Source organism: Microplitis demolitor, chromosome 1, assembly GCF_026212275.2.
Source record: "Microplitis demolitor isolate Queensland-Clemson2020A chromosome 1, iyMicDemo2.1a, whole genome shotgun sequence".
Taxonomy (NCBI): Eukaryota; Metazoa; Arthropoda; class Insecta; order Hymenoptera; family Braconidae; genus Microplitis; species Microplitis demolitor.
The window spans coordinates 8029484-8050520 of NC_068545.1; the positions used below are offsets into that span (position 1 = coordinate 8029484).

The 21037-nt window shown below is 29.7% G+C and overlaps 1 protein-coding gene across 1 annotated transcript; it reads right to left on the reverse strand.

Annotated features, from left to right (window-relative positions):
- Positions 1-313: 313 nt before the first annotated feature.
- LOC103572827 (uncharacterized) lies at positions 314-10896 on the reverse strand. Its single transcript, XM_053740194.1, has 9 exons — positions 10789-10896; positions 10641-10708; positions 10417-10563; positions 7800-7863; positions 7531-7700; positions 5845-6017; positions 1173-1340; positions 842-1003; positions 314-533 (listed from the first exon to the last, which is right to left on the reverse strand). Exons 1-9 carry the CDS (start codon positions 10790-10792, stop codon positions 452-454), a joined length of 1038 nt encoding a protein of 345 aa, XP_053596169.1. The 5' UTR covers positions 10793-10896; the 3' UTR covers positions 314-451.
- Between the last annotated feature and the right edge of the window lie 10141 nt (positions 10897-21037).

Sequence of the window (21037 nt, forward strand, 5' to 3'; positions counted from 1 at the left end):
CCAAACAGTAGTCAGGTTTACTAATGCAATTTATATGTATTTTCATACTTAAATAGTAAAAATTACCGAATATAACTAAAAATTAAGTTCTCAAAATAGTGAAAATAACACAATTTCGATAGCGTTTTAAGTTTACTAAATGAATTGAGTAATTTTAACGCATTTTTAGGTAAAGGTTGCTATATTTTTTTCTCCGTGTTATTGTTAATTATTGCAAAATTTTTGGAAGACAATGCACACTATTGGGAAGATGTGAGTAATTATGACATATTTACATACTCCTAAAAGTTGCGAATAAAATTATTCACTAATATATTTGAAATTACATTGATTTTATTGTAATAATTTTGTTTTTTTATTTAAGATACATCAGATTCTTTTTTCTGAAAATTATTTAAAAACTAAAGCAGAATTTGCAATGATTTTTTTTCACTTCCAATTTGTTTCATTATTAAGCTGATTCTGTACTTTCTGGTTTTGGTGTTGCTTTCAAAAACCCAGGCTTCTCGTGAAGACACGCCAATTTGGAATCACTATAAAAAAAAAATTAATTTAATTACACTCATATTTTAAATTACCGTGCCGTAGTTTATTTAATCGTTTTACAATAAATTATTTATATCCTCAAAGTATCCAGACTTTTCTGAAATACTTCAGGAGGAGTGTTATGAAATGTTATAGAAAGTTTTATATTTTTCTCATGAAAATCTCATTCTAATAAAGCAGCGAAAAAAAAACACCTTTTCCATTTTTAATACGACTAATACGCAGTTAACTTTTAACTATCTATACCACACTGTTAAAAAAAAAATTAATATTTCTTTGACAAAATAATAATTACCTTAAAACAGTATTTAATTGAGTTTTTGAACATTCGGACCATTTATAATCAAATTTCTCTTGATCATCGAAATTAGTAGCATTTCGCGCTGGAAGATTTTGAAGAAGACCCATAACATCACCATCAGAACATCCATGTTTATTATCATAATCAATTCCAATGCTACGAATACGTAAAGTAAATGTTTATTATTTTTTAAATCTAAATCAGATAGTTCATTATAAAAATAATATAAATAATTATGTTTCGGCGTTAAAAAATTTCATAAGTCGATAATCATAACCTATTCAAAAAAATTGATTATTTGAAAAATTATAATATTTGGACAAACCTCTTAGCAAGTGATTGAGTGGTACTGAGGTAACCATATTGTACTGAATTTTCCATAACTAAACCCGGAGGCATAGTGTTAGCATTATTTTGAGATGAACAGAATCGTCCTCCTGCCCAACTTTGTACAGGCTCAAATTTCCTCTTATTTTTAACAGATAAAGTTGAGCTTAAAATATAATTTATATAATTAATATATCATATATAAACATATATATTTATAACTACTCGTGATTTTCTCAAGCATAGTAATTATATTGATGACAGTCAAATCATTGATCATTTTTATGTAACTCATTCCTAAAGAATACACCGCAAGGTGACTGAAGTCAGACTCATAAAATTTTATATTAAAATACAAATCAAATTATAACGAAAAATATATGTTATCCGAAAATAAAACCACATTTTCTATAATTTTCTTGATAATGTCCAAATTTTCAAAGCTATCAAATTATTAGAAGAAATAGTCAAAATATAAAGTTCGAGGTAATCAATTGAAGCTAATTAAACAAGTTTTGAGATAATTTTTACAGAAATTATCTATCAGTTTTAGTTCTGAAGTTATATGAACTCTTATATTAAATAAAAATTGATTTTTTTGAAAAATTGTAAATTTCAAACAGCCATAACTTCCAAATTAATTGACCGATTCAGCCCAACTTCGAACTCGATCAAGATAATCGCTTATTGAATAAGTATAGTAATGTTCATTGCGAACCGATAAGAATTGTAGACGGTATCGTGATGACAAGGCTGGTTATATTACACATATATATATATGTATATGCAGGATGATTCATAATAACCTTTACAGCGGGAAAATTTGAATAGAGGAGACGACTCTAGGCATAACGTTCCTTAGCGATTTTTCAAAATTCTCAATAGTTTTTAAGTTATTTAAAATCTAAGTTGACCAATCAAAGACATGCTTTAGGATTTAAAAAAAAATTAAAAGAAGAATAAATAAGTTTGGCAACGCCGCAACAGTAGACTTCAAATTATACATTATTTATTTAATTTAAAAAGTTCGAATTCTCACAGAAGAGAAACAAAACACACAATTACTACCTAGAATATATTCGCATATATTTTTTTATCTTTTCTCTTTTTATAGAAAAAATTGTTAATGGAAAATAATGCTTTTATTGAAAATAAAGCTTTTGGAGATTCGACAAAAAAAAATTACGGATTTTAAATTATATGATAAGCAACACAGATAAAAAAAAAGGAATTTAAAAACTAATTGAATTGTCTTACCAGAATAAAAGCAATTTCAAATAGTCAAAGATATAAATATACACATTATTTTAAAATCTTTTATTTCTCTTGCTCTGTCTCGCTTAAGACTTTGCTAAGCGCTCATTGCATGTCATACTAAACATTAGGGTGTGTCACTTCGGAGCAACATTTTTTTTTTAAATGCATGTGGGAAAAATCATAGTTCAACAAAAAAAAAAATGTCGGGCAAGAATAAAATTTTTATGACGATTATTGACCTAGCTCAATGAAAAATTCGATTTTCCCGTTTGAATAACACGGGAAAATTTTTTTTTTTTTTTAGGGTCATGTATTGTTAACTCTTTAAAAAATCAATAGATCGAATAGAATAATACATATTTTTTAGGAAATTGAACGCTCTACAAAAAAGGTCTCATATCATTTTTCGATAAATCCATCTGTTCAAAAGTTATTGAAACTCGAAGTAAAATTGGAGATCTTTTCACTTTTCCGGTGAAACTATCAGACTTATCACGAAATGTTATAGAATCGTTTTTGTTGACAATTTTATTTTCTACCAATTATTATTTGTAAAGTTTTTTCGAATCCCGCATTGTTTTCTATTTATTTTTATTTTAATTTCAAGTTCTTAAAAAAGTGGTTCTGATTGATTTCAAGAGCTCGGCATTAAAATGGAAATAACTAGAAAACAATGTGGAATTTGAAAAAACTTCACGAATAATAATTTGTAGAAAATAAAATTGTCAACAAAAACGATTCTATAACATTTCGTGATAAGTCTGATAGTTTCACCGGAAAAGTAAAAAGATCTCCAATTTTACTTCGAGTTCCAATAACTTTTGAACAGATGGATTTATCGAAAAATGATATGAGACCTTTTTTGTAGAGCGTTCAATTTCCTAAAAAATATGTATTATTCTATTCGATCTATTGATTTTTTAAAGAGTTAACAATACATGACCCTAAAAAAAAAAAAAAATTTCCCGTGTTATTCAAACGGGAAAATCGAATTTTTCATTGAGCTAGGTCAATAATCGACATAATCATTTTATTCTTGCCCGACATTTTAGTTTTTTTGTTGAACTATGATTTTTCCCACATGCATTTAAAAAAAAAAATGTTGCTCCGAAGTGACACACCCTAATGTTTAGTATGACATACAATGAGCGCTTAGCAAAGTCTTAAGCGAGACAGAGCAAGAGAAATAAAAGATTTTAAAATAATGTGTATATCTATATCTTTGACTATTTGAAATTGCTTTTATTCTGGTAAGACAATTCAATTAGTTTTCAAATTTCTTTTTTTTTATCTGTGTTGCTTATCATATAATTTAAAATCCGTAATTTTTTTTTGTCGAATCTCCAAAAGCTTTATTTTCAATAAAAGCATTATTTTCCATTAACAATTTTTTCTATAAAAAGAGGAAAGATAAAAAAAAATATGCGAATATATTCTAGGTTGTAATTGTGTGTTTTGTTTCTCTTCTGTGAGAATTCGAACTTTTTAAATTAAATAAATAATGTATAATTTGAAGTTTACTGTTGCGGCGTTGCCAAACTTATTTATTCTTCTTTTAATTTTTTTTTAAATCCTAAAGCATGTCTTTGATTGATCAACTTAGATTTTAAATAACTTAAAAACTATTGAGAATTTTGAAAAATCGCTAAGGAACGTTATGCCTAGAATCGTCTCCTCTATTCAAATTTTCCCGCTAAAAAGGTAATTATGAATCACCCTGTATACATGCATACATATATAAATTTTTCAACGAATGCAATTTTTGAACTCTACTCGACCAATTATGATAGTATATGACCAAATCTCTTGAAAAATCGACCATGAGGAAAAATACAATACTTAGATTTCCAAAAAAATCTACCTTAAAACAATAAAAGGGAAGTTATTGGTTTCGGTTCAATTTTTGAAAATTAAGTTCTCATCAGATGTCGGCGTATCAAGTCAAACGAGGCGAAGCGCCCTCTATTGGGCACCAAACCAGTAAGTGCCACTGTCCTCGCCACCAGTACTCCAACCGTTAGCAGTATCAACTATATAAAGCTCTGCATTATATTGTATGTCGCAATGTTGTAGTTGCAGGAAACCAATAGGTACCGCTGCAAACACGTAGATGAAGCCCTTTTGGAGGTATGGGGAGGAGTTGCATCCCACCACTTATCAATGAGCAACCTGTCAACCAGTACAGGAAACTGGTACTACTTCTTCACGCTCTCTTCGGCCAGAGTCTCTTTATTTCCTGAGATGTCCGGAGTGCGTGGGCCACAGAAGTAGAACTAATAGTGGCTATAGTTAGATACCACGCGCATTGAGGAATTTTGATTAAACCTCCGGTTAATCTCTACCTTAGTCGTCACTTGATTATATTTTTTGACTAGGAGTGTCATCTGGATCGGAAGATGGGGATGACCCCGCAATGCGTATATACCAATAGGATTAAATAACGGCCTCCTGTAAACTGAAGGTGGACTTCGGTCCTGTCACATTAATTAATTGCCAACGTTTTGAGGTCCTAAGAAGCTATTCTGACTATTTTCAGATGGACATCCGTCCACGTGCGCGTGTGTGTGTGTGTGTGTGTGTGTGTGTGTTTAAACTTTTTTGTCCAATAATATTTTTGACACAGATCAAACGATTTAGATGTACTTCACGGCAATTAAAAGGGTTCGTTAAGACTTAGAGGTGAATTGATTTTGAAGTCGTTTGGTCGAGTAGTTTACTAATTATACGAAATTTGTTCACATAGAAATAATTCCTATGTTATTAGAGGCTTTTTCCCTATGTTAACATCGGAATAATTTATATATTGACATAGTAAAAATGCCGATGTCAATATTGGAGATGTGCCTCCATACTATAGCAAAAATACCCATAAATTATTGGTATTTTACCTATTTTCACATATGGATGATTCCTATGTTGACGTAGGGGTTTTTACTGCATCCATGTAGGAATTTTCCCTATGTGAACATAGGAAAAATAACCATTTTTTTTCCGTCCAGGAATGAATAGGACTAAATAAGCTTTTGTAGTATGTTAGGCTCTGATAAATATTCAAAATTTAAAATTTTTTCGCCTTCGGAACGACTGAGAACGTTTTCTCCCATTACCAATATCAATAGGTTTTATATAAGAGTTAGCTTTTCATATAAATTAAGCATTAAATAAGTCCTTCGATCTTTTGCTGGCAGAGTTTCTAGGTTCTTAGAAATGTTTAAATTTCTACTTGGGGGCCTTGATACATTTAACGGTTTTCGTCGTTGTATATTCATTACAGAAACTATGATATACATTTAAAAGTATTGAGTATGACACTAATTCTTCAAGATATATGAGATACTATCGTATTATAAGAAATTAAAAATTCAAATTCAATTTACAGATCAATTATGAAATCACAATAAATAAAAACTCACCGTGTCATAAACACAAACATATCATACTCAGTTTCATTAAACGTAGCTTTGTTGTTATACAAAAATTTTTTTATTTCTTTGACAATAAACTGTGCATCTAAACCACTTTCTGGCCTAGAATTTCTATTTTTGCGTTGGCTCATTATAGCATCGGTGTCTAACACGTCTCTTTCCTATGATAAAATATAAATTAATTTTTAAAAAATCATTATCCATTAAATTTATAGAAATATGTAAACGGACAAAGTAAAATAGTAGACTTATAAATATGCTTGGGAAAAAAGAATATAGGACACTTTACTCAAAATATAATATAAATTACTAAATTTATATTCTGATTTTGAAATGCTACTGAAATAGTGTAACTTGTAGTACTTCAAAAATTATATTGCTAGATATATTTAGTTTTTTTAAAATAATTTTAGTATACCAATGAACTACATAAGCAAACTCAAATATATGCTTATTGTGTTTCACGATAAACGTACGTTATTTCGCATCAAAAGTACGGTAATTTACCGTAAAATTGCGGCAAGCCTGCAGTATTTTACTGCAAACTGATGGACTGCACTGTTAGAGCTGTAAAAATGCCGCAAATTACGTAAATTGCCGTTTTTTACTCGAATTTTCTGAAAATTACCGTTTTACACTAAAATATTTGCAGAGTGATTTCGGAGTGAACGCGGAAAGAATGACTTTTTATTTATTCACTCCCCTTTGAAGTAAAAATCACTCCGAAGGAGAGTTTCGGAAAATATTAATTATAAAAAAAATACTTATAGTAAGCTTAGGTCTTTGATACTTTGACATTTATATTGAGTATGAAAATAATTGCGAGCTCTCTCATCCTATATGTATGCGAAACGATTTTTAAAAGTTATAAGCAGCTGATATTCAAACTTTGACAAATATAACTCCACTGAGTCTCAAACTGCCGTATGACTTACATCAACCATACTACAAGATAATATTTCATAAGACACCGAAATATCAAATATTCCTGTAAAAACTATGTCACAATAGCTATTTAATAATTTAATATTTTCACTATGTATTGTATATATAGATATATGAAGTTATAAGTCAGTCAGTTACTAAAACATTTCATAAATTAAAAACATAATATTTTAAGTTCAATTGTTAATATCTTATTTAATTATTTATTCAAATACGTATTTATTCAAATAATTATGTTTTTATTTAACAGATGTTTCCATGAAATCTAATTCTATTAGAGTATTAAAGCTCTGGACCGGAGTGAATGCGGATTGAAATAATATCCGCGTCACTCCGAAATCACTCTGCCTATTAAAAAATCCCTATTCAATCCGCATGCAGAGTGATTTTTTTAAACTCCGGAATTCCGAGTGACAGAGTGAATAGGGATTTTAAATGGGCAGAAAGATTTCGAAGTGATGCGGAATTTTTACAGTGTATTGCTGTAAATTGCCGTGAATTGCGGCAAAATGCGGTAAATTACCGTAGTCCGGTTTCACCTGGGAATACAGTGAATATTAAAATATTCTTGAAACTCATTTTTGCCTTGTATATTATTTAAATGTGACTAAAAATTAAACGTTCTAGCAAATTCAGGACAAAAAATTCATAATTCCCATCAGGATCCCTATTTTACTTGGGTTCCATTCATCATCCTAAAGTGAATAGAATTATAAAACGTTTTTTTACTGTTAATGAAATAACTCCAACGATGGTTACTACAATCTTTCCATTAGATAATGCATTAAAGTAATTATTGATGACTTCCCAGTAATATTTAAGTTGGAATGCATTTGCTTTTTCTCTCCAGTCCATATCGTAATTTTCAACGAAAATCAATAATTTTATATATATTCGATCTGTAACATTAATTATATCACGTTTCGAAGCTCAAAATTAACAAACAATCTGAAAATTTTTAATAAACTAAATTTTATAAACTTTGTTGGAAAACTCACCATTATCATCGTGAGCTGGATTCTTGTAGTAATTAATAGCATCTAAATAAAACTTTTCGTACACCTAAAATGGAAAATATGATTGCTTAATGTAAAGAATACAAATTATTGGAACAGCTTCGTGATATATTGAGTATTTTTGTAAATAGAAAAAAAAACTCAAATGAACAATCATAAACATTTTTTTTTCATTTTTTCATAAAAAATTTCACAATTAATAAAAATAGGGGAAGCCAAGGCACGACGGACCCCTCTGTAATGAGCAAAAATTTTTATTAATATCCGTCATATATTTATGAGTATTATATATTAAGCAAGTTTCAAAGTGAGATAATCGAGGCACAATGGAACCCCAAAAACAAACAAAAATTTTTTTCTTTATTCTAGATTTATGGGTTTATTACAATTTCCAAATTTCCTCTCCAATAAAAACATTTTTTGGTTAACAAAAATTTGGAAAAGTTATTTTTTATTTGGACTTCGCCAAATCAAGTGTTTTTTTTTTAAATATTGATTCATCATGAGAGGTTTGTTTCAAGTATTTCACTCGCAAAACGACTTCTTCTTTGAATGCGATAAAATTAAAACATGAGATTAACAAAAATGAAATTTTTTTTATTGATTATAAAACGAGATATTAAAAATCACAAAGTGCAGAATTAACATGCTGGAGGTCTACCAAGGATAAAAAAAAACTTAAATAAAAATTATTAAAATATGCATAAAAATTCATTTTATCGTAAATTTTGTATTGTCAACAATAACAAACTGTATGTATATAAAACTCACACTGTACAAAGATTGCTACGTTTACGTTTAGTCTATAGAGTATTCAATATTTATAATTACAGCATTGCCACATTTATTATACTCATTAGTTCGATTGTATTAGTGTGTATCCGTATACTTAAAACTAGAATGTATTGGATACACTATCGTATAAAAATAAAATATTCTATCATTGAGTATCTCCAACTTTTTGTAGTTACGATGACGCAATAACTTTTGGCTATGAATGTCACGAGCGAACTACCTTAATATGTGTTAATCGAAGAATGCAACATTTTAATAGACAAAAAAAATTTTTTAAAGATTTTTAAAAATTGATATTTTGAAGAAAGGCCATTTGCCACTGTTACGTTCCCGTAAAATTTTATTGATTAAGTTAAATTAATTATGTTTAATTAAATAATTTTATCCAATGTAACGGAAATCGGTTATGATAAGAGAGTCGCCGTGGCTCGCGGGTAGTCAAAACAGATGACGATGCATGAGACCCGGGCTACGACGATTCTCTCACAGGGAACCTGAGATGCAGCGTCAACATTTTGTCAACTCTGTTGGATTTATTATATTTTTATAATGACTAAACTGTCAGTCTTACGAGAGAGCTCATAAAGCACGAACCTATGCTCTCCATTATTAATAAACTATACAATTAATTCTAATTTAATTCAACCTTACTTTGGACTGCAATTTGGCAGCCCAATACCCTACGACTTCATGGTTATATTGGGCACTGCTACCGGCAGCCCAATAATCCCGAAATCATCAATTAAGTATTGGGCGCTGATACCGGCTGCCTAATAATTTACCCAGTTCTGGGCACTGCCACCGGCTGTCCAGGATTATCCAAATCCCACATCCTAATAAACAATATGGAGACTGGGTCGCGCGATACTACACTTTGAATCGCGAAAATTAAACAAAATAATAATTTATAAAATAATCAACTAACACGGCCCACCAGGGGTCTATAGACTCTCTAACGAGGCCAAACCTAGACATTAATAAAAAATTAGATATTCAAAAATATTTTAATTAATATTGGAAATTATCCAGTATGTAACACCACGGAATATATTTTTACTTGCGGTTATGAAAATCAACGATTTTCAAAAAATTAGGAAAATTGTTATAACCCCGATTTTCTAAAATTAAGTTTTCATCAGTTTTCGACGTTTCGAGATCATAGAAAGCTATTCTGACTATTTCTAAAATGACACTCGAGTGCTTGCATGAGTGTGTGTAGACTCAATGATATTGCAACTAATTAACCGAGGATTAACTGAAAATTTTGTGAGATTTTATAAAATTCCTTAAAGTGTTATGAAATTTTATAAAGTCCGAAGAAATTGTATAACTTTTGTATAAAGTTTTATAAAATTGTAAATAATTTTATGAAATTTAATAAAATTTTTCATAAATATATAAATGCTTATAGAAACACATAAGTTCAAATCCAGCGTATTGAAATAATTGAATTTATTAAAACTTTTCTAATTTTATTATATTCCATCAAATTTCACCTAATTAAATATGAATTTACAAAATTTTTCGTTCTGAAAAATTTTATAAAATTTAAATTCATTACTAACCATAATGTTTCGTTAATATGTAAGGGTAAAAATAAAATGATCATGATAAAATGAATGTAAAAAATTTGAAAACATTTGTTTTCCGATTATACTAATGATGCTCGACAGTATGCTCCAAAATGCTGTGACGATTTAATTAAAAAAAAAAAAAAATAAATAATTAAATTTTTGGATTACGTCCTTTTAAAACCAAATCAACATTATATAATTATGTATCTACATATACATAGATCACTTACGTCTGTTTTCTTATCAACTTTTAATGTGCCTGATTCCATTGATAAATAATAAAAAGGAGTGTGTGGATTGATTAGCAAGTGATTGGGATTCGCTTTTGGTTCATTAGTTTTTGGAGTTTCGATCCCATTTTCATGTTCTTCTACCTCCTATTACAAGTTATGATTATAATAACATAGAAATTCATTTACGTAACAATCATTTTTTTCATTTTTCTATAACTTACCGCGTTTGAAGGAATTAATAGTATGGCACCGATGATCGATAGCGTTAATAATAAATTAACAATATAAGCTTTCGTACAAATGAATAGTTAATAAAATTCTTAATCTACCAGCGTATATCATATGAATAATAAAAAAAAAAATACTTACTCATTTTTGAAGTTGTACGAAATATTTTTCAGTCTCCACAGTATTATTAGTAGATGTGTAAAACTAATAATGCCACGTCTGTACATCGACTTCGGTATTTATTGAAATGTACATGACATCATTAATTGAGAATTCGTGATAAAAAATATTTTTATGTCAAAAGTAATACTGCTGAAGAATTCGTTTGAAAAACAACATTCGTTATAACTGCGCATGTACTTGATAAAACTATTCATTAATAGCTATCAACAAAATAGTTCAATTTTAAATTTAATTTATTTGATTTTAAAATAAAAATTTACTTGAATACTTCGGAGTCAAATTATCGGCAAAATTGAAGTATTTAATTTGTGAAAAATTTTATTTTTTAATATTTAAAATTATATTAAATTCATACAAGCTTTTATTACGGTACTTGACCACTTCATAAACATAAATTTCAAAAATTCGAGTTTTTCGCATTTTTTAATCCTTATACATTTTGAACTAACCCCCAAAAAACATTTTTTTTAAATTTCAATTCTAACATAAAGAAATTAGTGAACGCGTTTTTCTCGAAACTACTTTTTTAGTAGATTTCTTATAAAACTCTGGCTATTGCATTTGTCCTCATTGTGAAATTTTTTAAGAATTTTCCCTTATTGAAAGAAATGATTTAAAACGAAAAAAAAGAATTTTAATATTCTAATGCTTCTAAACACTTTGTATACCCGAGAAAAAATCATCATGCACGATCATGCATGATTCATTCATGATCGTGCATGATTCAAACATGGCCATGTATGATCCAGGCATAACTTTGCATGATCATACAAAGCCATGTACAATCATGCATGATCATTAGTGTCCGTTATTTACCAACTTGATTTTTCTTTTCGCAGCACCCCCAAAATTTTTCGTTTATAACCCAAAAAAAAGAATCAGACCCATATGCCCTTAATATCCATATTGAACCGTGCCGCAAAGAATACATTTTCCATTTGAATAACATGGGGTTTTGGCGCGTTTGACATTTTATTTTTTTTTTCACCTAAGCAAGTTAATAGACATAAATGAGAGATACATATTTTTGTAGGAAATTAAACGCTCTAGAAAAAAGGTCTTCTATGATTTTTTAATAAATTTATTGGCTTTAAAGGTAGTAAAAGTTGAAGTTAAACTTATAGTAATTTATTCGATTTTTTCACTTTAATCACAAAATTATCATTATTTCAATGAGTTTAAATTGATTATTGCGAAGAATATTGAATTTCAACTGTTCTATCGAAAAAATTACTGTAAAAAATTCAGATAACTGAATAACAATGTGACTGACGAATTAAATTCAAAATTTTGAAATTTATTGGGAAAAATATAACAGATTAAATAAACTTTTTGCATACTGATTAACACTTCGTTTTATTGAACATTCTTTGGTAACATTTGGATTTTTTTTTTTTAATTTTCAAACAGCTAGAAGTAGACAACTTCCTGAATCTGAAACAGTGACTATTTACTGTTTCACAGCTATAAGTATACCAGATGGTACACTTACAGATGTAAAATAGTGTATATACACTATTTTTTAGTGGTTTCCACTCTTACAGATTTAGAGAAAATGACACTGCGGAGGAAGATGTCCAATCGACTGGAGAATATATTCATAGTTTACCTCAAAGTCGAAAATAGAAAATAATATGTTATTCAAATCGAAAGTGCTCTCTAAAAATGAATCAGTGAAATTCACAGCGAATTAGTCGATAGTCACCACTTATCCTGCTATAAATACACCACCAATTTTATCAGTGATACACTTAGGGTTGGTTTCCAGTGCATATCCACTAATTCGTAGTGAATTTCATTAATTCGTTTTTAGAGAGTGAGTACAAAAAACAATTTCCAAATGCCACCAAAGAATGTTCAATTAAACAAAGTGTTAATCAGTATGTTAAAAAGTTAACTTAATCTTTTACATTTTTTCCGATAAATTTCAAGATTTTGAACTTAACTCGTCATTCACATTATTATTCAGTTATCTGAATTTTTGACTGTAATTTTTTCAATAGAACAGTTAAAGTTGAGTATTCCTTGCAATAAATAATTTACGTTTATTTAAATAATGATAATTTTACGATCAATGTAAAAAAATCAATTAAATTACTGTAAGTTTAACTTCAACCTGTAAAATATTAATTGTGTTAAAAAAATCACAATTAGTATTTTATTTTTCAAATTATTAAAATTACTAGAACTCGGAAACTATGGACTTTAGCGACTTGATTAAAAAATTAATTATTATTATTATTATCATTATTATTGTTATGATTATTATTTTTATTTTACTAATAATAACAATTTTCTAATGATAAATGTAATTTTTAGTATAATAACTATTTAAATTACATTATATCATGAAAGGCCTCTTACTCCACCGTGCATCTTACGGTTTTTAATAAAATTAATTATTATTATTATTATTATCATTATTATTATTATTTTACTAATAATAACAATTTTCTAATGATAAATGTAATTTTAATATAATAACTATTTAAATTACATAATATCATGAAAGACCTTTTACTGCACCGTCCATCTTACGGTTTTTGACTCATAGGACAATTTTTGAAAGGAATAAAATATCCTATGAAATTCTCATCAACATTTTTAGTCTACTCGTATTAGCTTCCGTTCTGCAAGCCGAATATGGTCCATTTCATAGGAAAAATACCTTCTGCAACGGACACAAGTGAAACAGCTGGAATTACAACTAAGTAACTACCGGCAATTTTGAAGAACACCAAATGCCCTACAATTTGCGACCTAACCCTCGTCGATATCATAAAACGCAGCTGAGTATTAGAAAGTTAAAAAAAAAGTAATTTAATTTACGTGTATTTTAAATGGGAAGTCTTTGAAATCAAATGGTAAATACTAAAGATTGGAATTAAGAGCTCAAACTTGGCAGGAATTTTTGTTTTAGCATAGAAAACAATATTTTGCTTGATGAGCAACGATAAAGATACTTTCGCCAGAAACAAAGCACCCTAATATGTATATGTATGTATATATATATATATATGTATGATAAGTTGTGACAAAATACCTTGAAAAATCGACCATGAGGACAAATAAAATAGTTAGATTTTTAAAAAAATCCTCCTAAAAAAAAATCATTTTTTTTGACACACCCTAATAATCATACGTTTTTATGTATGGCAATATATGCCCATACATGGACTATAAACAGCCATATATATCTAATAAATTACGGACATGCATGGTCATGTATTGTCATAAATATCCTTGTATGGCTATATATGCCCATACATGGACGATATACAGCCATATATGTTTAATTAATCACGGACATACATGACCATATCGTCATATATGGTCATGCATGGACTATACACAGCCATATATGGTCCTGCATAGACTATATACGGCTATATATGTTTAATTAATCATGGGCATACATGGGCATATATAGTCATACGAAACCATGTATGGTCATATATAACAGGGCTATGCTGTTACTCTGGTCGTCCTTAAATTACCTTTTTAAGGGCGCCACTGGAAGTGATAACGGCCTCCCAGAACCGGATCTTAGATCATCAGGGTCGGTGTAATTTTATTTAATTGTAAGAGAAGGATGAGGAAGGATAACTTATAAATAATTTACTATTTCAATCCACCAATTAAACCTTTTTATTTTCTCATGACCTAATTGACCTTTAAAATTTTTAACTTCACTTATAACCTTTTTATAAACCTTATTTTATACCTTTTTAAACCTTATAACTTCTTATATAACCTTATAACATTAAACCTTATAAACCTTAGAACCTTATGACCTTATAACATTAAACCTTATGACATTAATTGACCTTAACATAAAACCTTATAACCTTTATAACTTCATTAAACCTTATAACCTTTTATTTATTTACCCGCAATAATTTTTATTAATAAAACCAGCCAACTACCTTTGGCGTTACCACACTCTCACACTCTGGTTAAAAATCGCTTTACCTTCGCGACACTTAATTACTAAATTAGCCAACTACCTTTGGCATTTCCACACACTCACACACACAATGATTAAAAATCGCTTAACCTTCGCGACACTTAATTACTAAATTAGCCAACTACCTTTGGCATTTCTACACACTCACACACACAATGATTAAAAATCGCTTAACCTTCGCGACACTTAATTACTAAATTAGCCAACTACCTTTGGCATTTCCTTAACTTCTTATTTATTTCACTCACTCGGTCCCCTGGACTTATTTTACACACACTTCTTAAATTAATTTTCCGCAATTAATAATTTAATTAATTTAGAGAATTATATAATTTTTAATTAATTTATTAATTGATTTTCCTTTCCTATTTTATTGAGTATTATTTCCTTTCAATTTCTTATCACTTATTTTAATATCACAACCTTCACTCATTAATTTAATAACGCGTTACTTCAGGTACTTTTATCACCACGATAATTATTCTTATTTTATTTACGCCTTTTTCTTAATTAATTATAATTTCTTTAATTACGTAAATTCTCCTAATTAATTTTACGACGCCTTCGACTACGGACTTCTCTTATTTTCCCGAGACAATTTGAATTGATTTTCTTAATTTATTATTTTTATTAAATTTTATTTATAAGTAATTAATAATTGACTAGCGTCTATGACTAGATTCGACAGTTCCGGTGCACGCGTCACTCGACCCACCTGGAAACTTCTAGAAGAATTCCGGCTACCTGCCTGGAAAGATTGTATACACGCAATGGCTCCGGCTACCTGCCTGGAGTTAATTAATTACTAAATCTTATAATTATCCGAATTTAATTTATTAATTTACTTTTGTAATTAATTTAATTCGCGAGGATTTTCTTTAGGCGCGACGATATTAACGTATGCCAAGTATTTAATAAAATTTTCCGGCTTCCCGCCTGGAATAAATTTTATAAATACCTCAACAATTAATTCTCCAGCTCTCTCGTCGTCGTCTCTATCCGGGTTCTGTCTAGTTAATTGTCCTTGTTCTCGTTGGTCTCACTGGGTTCCGTCTCTCTTTCTCTCTTTACTCTCCTTTCTTTCCTTCTCTTTACTCTCCTTTAACCTGTTTAATTAATTTAACAGCGTCTGTTATGGCGTCGGTTGTCTCGTCACCTTGTCTCCACCTCTCTGTTCGGACGTCCCGATGGTTAATGCCCGATTCTCGTTCCGGTCCCCGTTTTTAATTGCTCGCTCACTCTTGACTATAGTTGTCCTTTTTTTACTCCTACTTAACTCTAGGTGGGGTCGACGGTCGAGCAAGTGAAATTTCCATTTCCGGACGACTAGTCGCTACCTACCCGGAATACCCGAAGTGGTAATGTCACATGACCGACAGTGCGCATAATAGATTTTATTTTAAACTTAATTGAACGCGGTAAATACAAATTTACCCCGTTACACATACATGGCCTTGTATGATTTATATATGGCCATGCGTGACTGTATTAATGAAGTTGGTATGCTAATGTGTGGCCATATATGCTTCATATATAAACCATATACGACCATGCATGCCCATGTATGATTCATTTTTCACGGGTATTTAAATTTTGGGCTTAAATTTTCAGCGTAGTCATGATGTCACGAATATAATATATTACTGCCATGAGAAAGAAAAAAATTTGAAATAAAAAATTCAAATTTCAATATTTCTTATATTTTCAAAATTCGTGAGCGACCTCCTGGAAATTTTTTATCGGACTAATTTTTGGAGAGGCTTCTTAAAGCATCATTGACCAACAAATTTTCATAAGAGACTCGAAAAAAAAAATAGTCGGTTTTTTCGGGCCACCCTAATAAATATATATAAGGGATATAACCCGATTTGTAGATTCAATAGCGTCTACAATTCCAAACGAATTTGAAAGAAACTTAACAAACTTTTTTTTCGGGTAAATATCTAGGTCAATTTTTTTTTTTTTTTGGCTACCGTCTCAATAAGGCCGATCGTTACATGATGCCACCTGCTAGATCTCGATTATGTTCAAAGGTCAGAAGTTTTTCATATTAAAAGACAAAAAAAACATCGTTCGTTTTTAATATCTTTTTAAATAACTTTTGAATGAACAGCGATAGTTTATTTCTTTTATATGTATTTGAAAGCTCATGAAGTTAGCTCTGGTTGAAAATACTGATTGAAAAGAATTGAGAAACGGTCACTCCATGCAAACTGTATGTTTGTATATCTATATATACAAACAAAAGAATCGAAATTATTGAAAAGAATTCGAATTTCATAATTTTTAATTCTTTTCTATCAATATTTTTAATCAGGGAGCTTCAATGTTTGTTATTGAGCTCACCATTTTGATTATTGCTTCATATAGATTAATGACTGAAAATTTTGGACAAAATTACGAAAAAGTTTTTTACAGCTTCAACTATCAAAATCTTTTGAATGATGCGTTGCAGGTTAATTTCGTCAATTGCATCTTGTAGCTAATAAAAGAAGCTTCAAATCACACTCGTATGATTTTATCTGAAAGAAACTCAACTTACATACCGTTCGAGTTAATACTTAAAGTTTAATAATTCATTTAAAATAATATATTCAAACGTTAAATCGTGGAACTTCAATGGTGCTCACTGTTATTAAAATTTCTAGCGGTTCAATAATAAATATATTACGAGAAATCTACTTGTACTTCAGCTACCGAATGACCTTTTTTTTAAATGGTGGACAGTTAATCTCTGAAACTACTCGGCCGGTTATAATGATTTTGGCCTTGTTTTGTTCGATGAGATAGTTCGTATGCCAATTAACCACATTTTGTAAAAAAAAACTAACTATAATATATTTTTTTTTTTTTTTCGGAGAGAATAGAGAAAAAACGGTGTGATTTTCAACTTTATTTTCAAACTTCCGCCATTTTTTATTTTGTTTTATTATTAGAAAATTGTGGTGAATTCTCACGTAAGGGACTTTTTCTTTTGAAGATGCCGGTTTTTTTTTCTTTGTTCCAAATTTACCAATCCTGAGATTAACCAGCCACCATGGGACAGCATTTTTTTAAGACCTTGACTTTGGCGCCTCTTGGATAGTTGTTAAACAATGAAATTTAGAAAAAACTCAAGTATTGTTGTATTCTATAAGCTACAAATGAAATTAAAAAAAAAAAAATCTGGGCGTCGGTTGACCCTGCCAGCCCCAAAACTTCCCGCTGTTTTCGACCTCAAAGAGCTCGAAAACATTAGTGTAGATATATTTTCGAGCTCTTCGAGCTCGAAAATGCTATCACATGCAATTGTTTTTTATGATATTTTCAAGCTCTAACAAGTTACCTGTTATGCTGAAGTTTGAAAATTTAAGAATCGAAAATCATCAATGAAGCGGTTTTTAAAATTTAGTTCCTGATTATGTTCAGTAAAATAAGTGTATTGAGGCAGAAATCAATGTCGGGGATCAAAATCAAGATTTAAATAAATTTTGACTCATGTAAGAAACAATAAAATATGAAATATCCGATAAAAATATTAAAAACTACGTTTTATCGATTTTTTTGTTGATAATATGATTTAAACTAAAAACCAAGTTCGATGACATTATATGATCAAAAGAAACTATGAAAAAGATGAGTTGGTATGATATCAGGCACATTTTAGTAAGTTATATTATGATTTATCCGGAAAAAATAACATAAAATGTTATTTTTTTAAGTTTTCAACGCCGATATCTTTTGAACTAATCAATCGATTTTGATAGTTGACGTGGCAATCGGCGCATTTTATTGAGTTCTAGAGCTGATTAAAATTTGAAATCGATCGCGTCAGTCGTTTCGAAAATATTTAGAAAAAATCGTTTTTCACCATTTCTTTCTCCCGCGATAACTCTCGAACGAATTATCCGAATTTGATGTTTGAGGTGGCAATCGACGCGTTTTATTGAGTACTAGAGCTGATTAGATTTTGAAGTCGATCGTATAAGTCGTTTTTGAGAAATCAATAAAAAACTAAAAAAAAAATTTTTTTTTTTCGTAATTCGCCAATATTTTCGAGTCTATTCGATCAAATAATCTGAAATTTTCAGGAAAGTTGATGGCCAACAAGCTCTTTCAATTGCCACCTTAACCTTCCAAATCGATTCATTAGTTCAGAAGTTACAAAGAGTTTACATACATACTTACACACACACACACACACACACACACACACACACACACACACACACACACACACACACACACACACACACACACACACACACACACACACACACACACACACACACACACACACACACACACATACACACACTCGGACATCATTCTGAAAATAGTCAGAATAGCTTCCTAGGACCTAAAAACGTCGACATCTGATGGAAACTCGATTTTCGAAAATCGGGGTGAAAACAATAATTTCCTGAAATTTTTGAAAATCGTCGATTTTCCTAGCGGGAAGTTAAAAATTATTGTAATAACTTATACAGGGCCTGAAAAAAAAATAATTACCTACGTTGTATTTTTTAGGTTTCCAACGTGATCAAGTACCTTAATAACATATTTAAAAAATTAGATGAGATTGGATAATAATTAAATTTTAATTTTTTTTACTTTGATGTATTGAAATGTAAAAATTATGGTAAAAGAAAATTTAGTCTTGTTATTGTCATTCTTTATTATCGCATTCGTTACTATATTGTCAAGCGTCAATCAACTGATGTCCGCCGGCGTTTTTTTTTTTTTTTTATATTAAAGCGATAAGTAAGCGAACGGAAATTTTAAAGTGCGTCGCAATTAATGCTATACAAAAATTTATCGTTAAAAACACATTTAATAATAATTATAATTAATTTAATTTCAAAAAAACCAAGTCGTATCTTAAACTTGTTAATTGTATTTTTAAACTCAATATCATATATTTTTTTTATTTTTTCGTGTAAATATCGACCCAATTTCAAATATGTGTATGATGATTTACTTCCACACTAAAACTAGTTCTATGTGCATAAAAGATTAAATTGGACAAAGATTCTAGGGGATCAGACATACATTTTTGGTGCTTATTTCAACCATCCCGAGTAAATCCTGGCTAATGAAGATGAGTTTACAGCTAGTTACAAGCTCAGTGTTACTGGCTAGCAGATCTAGCTAAGAACGAGCTCACCGTTAGCAATTTTTTTTTTCAAGAATATTTTTAGCTCACTGATATCTCGTGAGTGAGCAATTTTATTATTCACAGATGGTGCTAAATCTTGACTGGCCATTGCCTCACAGCCGTCTCAAAATAATTGATTATAGATGGCGCTGTTTTCAAATAAAAAAATCTGGGCGTTGGTTGACCCTACGAGCCAGCCCCAAAACTTACCGCTGTTTTCGACCTCAAAGAGCTCGAAAACATTAGTGTAGATATATTTTCGAGCTCTTCGAGCTCGAAAATGCTATCACATGCAATTGTTTTTTTATGATATTTTCAAGCTCTAACAAGTTACCTGTTATGCTGAAGTTTGAAAATTTAAGAATCAAAAATCATCAATGAAGCGGTTTTTAAAATTTAGTTCCTAATTTTGTTCAGTAAAATGAGTGTATTGAGGCAGAAATCAATGTCGGGGATCAAAATCAAGATTTAAATAAATTTTGACTCATGTAAGAAACAATAAAATATGAAATATCCGATAAAAATATTAAAAACTACGTTTTATCGATTTTTTTGTTGATAATATGATTTAAACTAAAAACCAAGTTCGATGACATTATATGATCAAAAGAAACTATGAAAAAGATGAGTTGGTATGATATCAGGCACATTTTAGTAAGTTATATTATGATTTATCCGGAAAAAATAACATAAAATGTTATTTTTTTAAGTTTTCAACGCCGATATCTTTTGAACTAATCAATCGATTTTGATAGTTGACGTGGCAATCGGCGCATTTTATTGAGTTCTAGAGCTGATTAAAATTTGAAATCGATCGCGTCAGTCGTTTCGAAAATATTTAGAAAAAATCGTTTTTCACCATTTCTTTCTCCCGCGATAACTCTCGAACGAATTATCCGAATTTGATGTTTGAGGTGGCAATCGACGCGTTTTATTGAGTACTAGAGCTGATTAGATTTTGAAGTCGATCGTATAAGTCGTTTTTGAGAAATCAATAAAAAACTAAAAAAAAAATTTTTTTTTTTCGTAATTCGCCAATATTTTCGAGTCTATTGGATCAAATAATCTGAAATTTTCAGGAAAGTTGATGGCCAACAAGCTCT